The 7,448-nt window shown below is 46.4% G+C and overlaps 1 protein-coding gene across 1 annotated transcript in view; it reads left to right on the top strand.

Moving 5' to 3' along the window:
* The first annotated feature begins 855 nt into the window (after window positions 1-855).
* Window positions 856-7,448, top strand: part of LOC111268737 (uncharacterized) — a 51,709-nt gene continuing 45,116 nt past the window's right edge. Inside the window, exon 1 of the mRNA XM_086971791.1 lies at window positions 856-2,966. Within this exon, the coding sequence (XP_086827917.1) occupies window positions 2,792-2,966 (175 nt within the window). The 5' untranslated portion in view covers window positions 856-2,791. The remainder of the gene's footprint in view (window positions 2,967-7,448) is intronic.

Raw genomic sequence — 7,448 nt, 5'->3', positions numbered from 1 at the left:
AAAGAAAAATGAGTGAAAAGAGGTCATGGCTTTAAAGGCTGCTGATATGATTACCCTAGTGCGTGACAGGATTGCTGAAAAAATTCCAGGTAAGTCCAGCAAGATCTGTCCTGTAATGTTCTGAAAAAATGCAGAAAGACGATTTGCACGACCTGCCCATATGGGACGTCAGCTCGAAATGTCATGTGCCCACATTACTGATGGAACTCTATCAGCAGTATACTTTTATCAAGTTCCTTCCACGTCACTGAAGTTCAGAACGTAAAAGCCACCATATTCTGCATTGCGTTAAATCATACCTGCTGGCACCGATCTCACGCGTTGTCAGTCACATCTCGCTGTTGCAGCTGCTGCTATTGTTGCTGGATTAAGCTACGGCCATCCCTTTGTATTGCTATCTGACATATTAAATAGTTGTAGCGGTAGTGGCTATGAAAACCGCTGCGTATCTGCCAGCAGCTACCACTGGCCAAGCCCAGCAGTTGCAGCTGCTGTCCTGCCGGTCTGTCCATGGCAATCCAGGTTGGTCTGCCTGTCGCCTAGCCACTGTTCGCCGTTCATCCGCGGTAGCAGTAGCCCGATGGGCTCAGCTCATCGCCGCTGCTGGCCGCGAAGTGGAGAGGGAGGCTGACGGTCCGGCGGAGAAGTGGAGAGGGCAGCGGCGCGCGGTGAGCCCGCTGCTGCTGCCAGCAGTGCGGCTGCGAGTGGGGGCCGGCGGTCTGGCCAGCGCGGCGCAAGCACGCAGGCAGGCTAGCTATCCAACTAAGCGGACCAGGCGAGCGAGCGACCGAACCATCTAGCGGCAGCAGCAGCAGCAGCAGCAGCAGCAGCGGACGAGCGAGCGAGCGAGTGAGCGCGAGTGTGAGGCTGTGAGCGGCGCTGGGGAGCAGTAGTAACTCCAACAACTCCAACCATTCGTCCGCGCGCCGTCGTCGTGGACACCGCGCTAGCAGCGTCCGCGCCTATCGCGCCTATATACGACTCTACTGTTGTCCGCCGCCAGTGAGTGCTGCGGTATCGTGTCTGTGTGAAAGTGTGTGAGAGAGAAACGAGTGTACGGAAGGAGAATAATCAATCTGCTAACCGTCTAACGGCAATTAACGAAGAGGAAAACAAAAGCTAGAGGAATATTTTAAGTGGTATCACCATTATCATCAACTAATTAATTATTTATTATACTAATTATCGAATTTGTTAAACTTGTCATGACAACTGAAGCTGGACAACGACCTCGACGACGACGACCACGATTACGACGGCTAGGCAAGAAGAACTAAAAAAGAAACGTTGTTTCTGGTGCTGGGGGTGCTGATCCAGGCGGTGTCGCTGCTGTCCAGTGAAGTGCCATAGCGCTGATGCTGCCCGTGGCAGTAGTAATATAATTTGAGTGGTCGGTCTGACAGGCCGGTCCAATGCGCCATTGATGGCTACCCACTGGAAGATGTTGGAATCAGCAATGGACTACAGTGGTAACTGGCCAGCTTAGTTAAGCACGTTCACTGCCGTTAGTCAGATAGAGCGGCAGATCAACTGAGTACGCAGGCATCAGAATCGCAGTCTGACCTCCTCTGTGGCCGGATAACGACACTCGGCTGCCTGTAACAATATTAGTTCGTGGTTGCAGCGACTCTTGTCATCGTCGTAGAACACGAGCGCAAGTCCTCGTCTCCACACCGAAGCATTTCGTCGTATAAGCCTTCGGCTTATTCTGGCGGCTCGTAGCTGTTCGTCAGATAGACGGCAAATAACAGGATATGAATAAGGGTCCATGGCACGGATATATTTTAAATGTCATCACTCTTACATGTAATACCCGCTATTTCTATCGCTGCTATAGCCGCTTTTATAAATTAGTTATGCTGACGACATTTTGTTAATAATTAGAAAAACGACAAAAAGCCGTTACTTTCCTATTGCTGCGATTATTATCACTCGTGCTATAACCAGCTCAACCAGTTTAATTCGTGTGATCCAGTGAAGCAAAAAACTGATGCCTGCTAATTCGTTATGTGCTCACATGATTCGCCGTCGTTACCGCTCTCCACGCCCGTTGCCTCTATTAGCCAGAATGATTGATAACTCATTAATACAAAGTTAACAAAAAATAGAAATTACCTGCCAGAAGCGAAATTTCAAAGAAAAAAAAAATGCTAAACGTATGCCGAGTGTCATATTGGCGTTGATGAGCGTATCCGTTGTCACTCTCATCACGACCACTGCCACCATCATCAGCGTAATCTGTTGTTCCTCTCAGCTGAGAGATCGGCGTAATAGAAAACGTAGGAGACGCTTGGGACATTTATTCGACAGTGAAAAGTTCTAGCAGCCTTTATTTCTGCCTGCCAAAAGGACGTCAAGGGAAATTCAACACAAGCTAGCGACAATCCTATAAGGGAAAGGTCGCTGTCCGTCGTTGTTACTGTCAAAGAAAGTGCCTGTTCGATACGTTCACCACTCTAAGCGAAAATTACAAACAATTATAATTCGACTATTATCCCAACTGCTATTTACTTCAAGATAAAAAAAAAGGGAGCTTCTGTTGCCTTTCTGCTGCCAGAACGTCGTCGACTAGGTGACCGGTGCATTCGTGGGACTATGTGCTGACCAAGGACTAACCTAGGCTGTCTGTGGAGTGTATGGAAGAACTTCTTCTTCAACCGAATTTTGGCGACTGTACTGGGGTGTTAAAGTTGTAGAAGTGTAGCCAAGTGTACCCGAAATCTAAACACCATCGGTATAGTAGTCGTACAATTTATTATTTGTAAAAGTGGCGACCCTGAGCTCGCGCAGGATGTGGTGGGGCGGTAGCTCCTCTCAGCCAAGAGTGTACATGAAGCCGCCCGGAGTACCAATCGCGTCCGAATGTCCGATCGGAGGCCCTGGATCCACCGGGGCCCCGTCTGGACCACCTTCTCCCGATTCCCCACCATCAAGTACACCGGCTAACGACTCGCCTGCACTCAAAGGTAAAGCATCAGAAGACTTGAAAGAGTTTTATGTCACAGGAGTCGTACACGTAACATATCTGTAGGGTTCTAGAAAAGCACACATTGAATAGACGATATATAATTAGATAATGGACGGTAATGTTTTATGTTTAACCTATGTGCACTGTGTTTCTTGACACCTACAGCTCAATTAATTGCCCTGACTAGGCATCTCCGCTTTAACTCTGTTTGCTTAAAGAAACGTTACGAGTAAAACTTCCAACTAATCACTTTCTATAAAAAAAAATGTCGTCGAGTTAGATAAAAACTGCGATCGTTTTTGCCTCCCACCAACTGGCAAAGATAATCGTTTGGCGCGGGGGTCGTCGTCGCGTCATCGTTTTCTTCACTTAGCAAAACTTAGTTTTGCAGAAACTTTTCGGCGTCTCACTGTTGTTGACATTGGTGCGAACTCGCTTGTTATACTGCTGCGTTGATTCCATCGTTTTGTGGTTCGCCCTGTGCACTGCTACTATACTATGTTGTTCCCGCTCGATATCTGCGTTTGTGTCTCTCATTGTGCAGTAAGTGGATCTTTTGTGTGTGCGTATGCTCGTGTAGTACGGCTCTCCGTACCATGATGTCGTTTGTATGGCAGTTCGAACGCTTAGACGAATCCGTTGGGCTTCTCTGCTCTCTGGCTTACGATGTGGGCCTCCATGGTCGACTCCGACGACCACGACAACGCATTTGTCCATTGCATCCATTCACGGCCAGACCAACAGCATTTGACGGATCAGAAACTGCAGCAGCGGCAGTACCAGTGTCTACAACCACCGTTTCTATTCTTGACATCTTCGAGAAGGATTCTCAATGTTCTTCGTTCTAGTAACGGCCTGTCTATCAATCTGTATGATGTAGCAGTTGTGCCACTACCGCTGCTGGCTTTAACTATCAGAGGGCGCTATTTTGACACGACGAGGACCTCTTCGGGGTAGAGGGAAGGACGACGGCTGTTTGAAGAACGTCGTTGTCACCACTGTCGCCTCCGATTCCACAGGCCAAATGACGAGGGAGGGAGGGGAGAGAGAGAGAGAGAGAGAGAGGTGTATTGAAACCGCGTGTAGTAAAAGAATTTAGTTAAGGCCTGACCACGCATTGCGTTATACGCGGACAGATGCACAGATATAGGAAGACACAGGTATTCATATAGTAACTAATGAATTTAACAGATCAACCAACGACAAATTAGATACCGCGATGGTAAATGCAGCAACCCTGACAAGCCAGTGTTTGAAAAGACGAATTTATATTGGTTTCTAGGCTGACTAGGTCGCTAGAAACAACTATAATATTGTTGTTAGCGGGCGACAACTGTCTTTAATTACGTCTTCTTATACGCAAGGTAGCTCTACTGAGAGGATATCTATGAACCCAGTGAAACGAATGCTGTCCAAATGCTTAATACGAAATCAGATTAGACTAGATCCGTCCACCAAATACCGTCATTTGATTTTGACGTTTCTATCAGTGGGCCTAATAAGGCCTATTAAAATGCGTTCAAACACACGAAAAGATGCATCTCTTGGTATCCATATAGTGGAGTGAATTATACCATTGACCAGTCGTAGAACTCTTAGTAGCTTCGTTGATTCGGACTCGATCAAATTTTTTATTTGAAAACAATAGCGTTAAGATTCAGTTGTACGGCTGTGGCGGACCGAAAATTTCCCATGAAAACGCCGCATCAGATCGTTTCTGGATCCGATTGAATCATTTTTGTCATTGATTTACTACCGTTGCCGCTCTTTTATTATGCCATACAGCACAGAAGGGATCTAGTGGTCTGGTAATGGTGATGTGCTCTTTTGTCCTTCCATTAATGAGCAGGGATTACATTCTTTGTTTTGGCCGTGTTTCCATTCTACTTGACGTGTAAATGACTTCTTCCCAGACCCTTGCTGACGTTGATGGTTTCTTTTTATTCGTCACTGGGACGGCCATAACGGCTACTCCAATACGCACATAATAATAAGTAAGCCTGCTCCATTTCGTGAAGCGATCGCCGCTCGTTAGTCAGCGTCGCTGTGATGACACGACGGCTCGGGCAACGCAGCTAAACGGTGCTAAATACTCAATGCCGTCGCTTCCACAGATCGCTTACTCGCCTGCCGCTAGTGGACACCTGTCGAAATTATGGGACGGACCAGCAGATTTACGAGAATTATCATGAAGCTAGCTAGTAGCCGAAAAACAGTGCTCTATTACGGTGCCTTGCCCTTTACTGCGTCATTACAGTGAGTAGGCGATGATGAAGCGATGTAGAAAATGGCCAGAAGCGCAGACCCAGCGGGCGAAAGTGGCAACAAATTTTGTTTCTGCCTAGGTACCTTCGATGAACTGAAGAAGTGTGACCGGATAAAGACAACGAAATATTAACGTGCAACGAAAGACAATCAAATATACACTGATTTAGCATAGTATTCATCTGAACTAAACAATCGAAGTTAACTTCAGTTAGCGTTACGATGCGTTTGTTTTTCTCTTATCAACGTTGAGACGCGTATCAGCTAAAAAAAAAAAAAGCAAATAAATCTGTTTCGTCTCGATCAGTAACACTGAGTCGTCATTAAGCGTGACGTATAACAGTCTCTCACTATCACGTGGCCAACGTCGACGCATTTGTTCCGTTGCCTACAGAAAATGTTAGAGCTTTCATTGCCAATCCCCTCTAATTCTCTCTCCTTCCACAATGAAGTCGAAACAAATCTACGTACGTATATGTTGTCCAGCGTTACTGGTCCGTGCTACAGCTTTAGAATGTTATATATCCATATCAGTGTGGTTAAAATGATGACGGAGTGTATGTGTATATCTGTCTGTGTCTAGTAAGTACTTACAAAAAACAATTGGCAATATCCAACTGACCGCAGGGAATGTTCATGAGACGGATCTTTATCGAATAATGGTTTTGTTGTCACTTGTCCTACGGTCATACCTAAAGTCGGCATCCGCAGGTGTTTCTAGTTAAATGGAATAGATTCTTCAAGAGACCGTCTAGCCAAGGAGGACTGCCCTGGTCAGTTAGTAGCCATAACAACGCCCTTCAGTTACGAGCTCCGGCTTCTACGGAACGCTGCTGCCGCATAGCTCACCCTTTCATCTTCCCTGTATCTGCCTCGATATTCATAAGTTGCTGTCGGTACCCTGTGATCTATTTCTGATACTTTCACGAAAAAAGGTTGGGCCAATCAACCAGCAGGCCATCAGCGCCACTTAGTCGACGTTAGCGACGGCTTTCGACGTCATGGGAAGCGACAAACGTAAGCAGAGGGAGGCAAAGATGGCTGAGTGGCAAAGGGTTCCTTGCGCTCTTTCCTTATATATTGTACATTAGTAAAAAAGAGGCAGAATAGGCACAGAATTTGCTTCAGCCATGGCGGCTCCCGACACTGCCGCTGACGCCCCCATCCATAACGGATGGCAAAAAGGGGAATCCGGCAAAAGATTAATCGATATTTGTTCTTCACGCGTCATTCGTTTCCTAGTGCTAAGACGATGAGCAGTGTTTCTCCTGCCGTCTTAGTCCTAGTAAGAGTCGTTCGCGTCCGATGCAAAAGCTGTTGCCGCTCCCTTTTGATCATGATTCAGCTTAGCCCGTTTCTCTTCGTTGGTATATTATAATGACGACGCGGATGATGATGATCATGATCATTATTATTACTGTTGTTTTTATTTGAAACCACGAACTTAAAATAATTGCTCACCCCCGTTGCTTTGTTGTTGACTATGCGTAAATGTTTTTTCGTTTTTTGATATGAGAGAAAGCGTGCGGTGGCCGGCACTCGCACTGTACGAGAGGCTTTGTATCTCAAAGCTAGAGTTTGAAAAGGCCAAATATAATATAGGCGGTTGTGATGATGAAACATGCACGGGGGGAGGGAAGGGGGTGCGTGAAAGTGTATCGCTGTGAAAAGCCTTTTTCGTCCGATGAGGACCATTTAGGCCGGGCGCGAAGGTACGAAGATGATGGTCCAGGCGCAAAATTTGAGGCATTGCTTTGAGAAATTGTTAAAAACACCGCAAAGTGCTCTTTCACCCTTTTTTGGAGGGGGCGTTGTGGCTACAGATGCTGGTGCGAGGGAGGCTATGGTTCGGCTCTGTCGGACAGTTCGGGCGTCTCTAACAACCGAATATCTGAACAGGTCAGATCTTTAGATCTCTCGAAATTAGAGCTCCGCTCGTGCCGGATATCAAAATCCGATGTCGGTCGTTTCCTTTTGTACCGTTTAGCGCCGTGTTATATTCCGAATAAACCAATAATTGTAGTTAAATTACCCCGTTTAGCCGACAATCTCTTCAACTTCCAATCGGATTGTGTAAATTAGCTCTGCTAAAGGGTTGGAATACGCTATACAGATCGACACAAGTTTGCTAACCTTCAGCTAAATAAAATTACGCACTCTCATTGTCTCAGTTATTCTATATAACAGTTTTGTTCAAGTTCGCTACGTTTTAAAC

The sequence above is a fragment of the Varroa jacobsoni genome, unplaced genomic scaffold (genome assembly GCF_002532875.2).
Source record: "Varroa jacobsoni isolate VJ856 unplaced genomic scaffold, vjacob_1.0 scaffold_1315, whole genome shotgun sequence".
NCBI lineage: Eukaryota > Metazoa > Arthropoda > Arachnida > Mesostigmata > Varroidae > Varroa > Varroa jacobsoni.
This window is presented reverse-complemented; position numbering and strand designations above follow the sequence as displayed.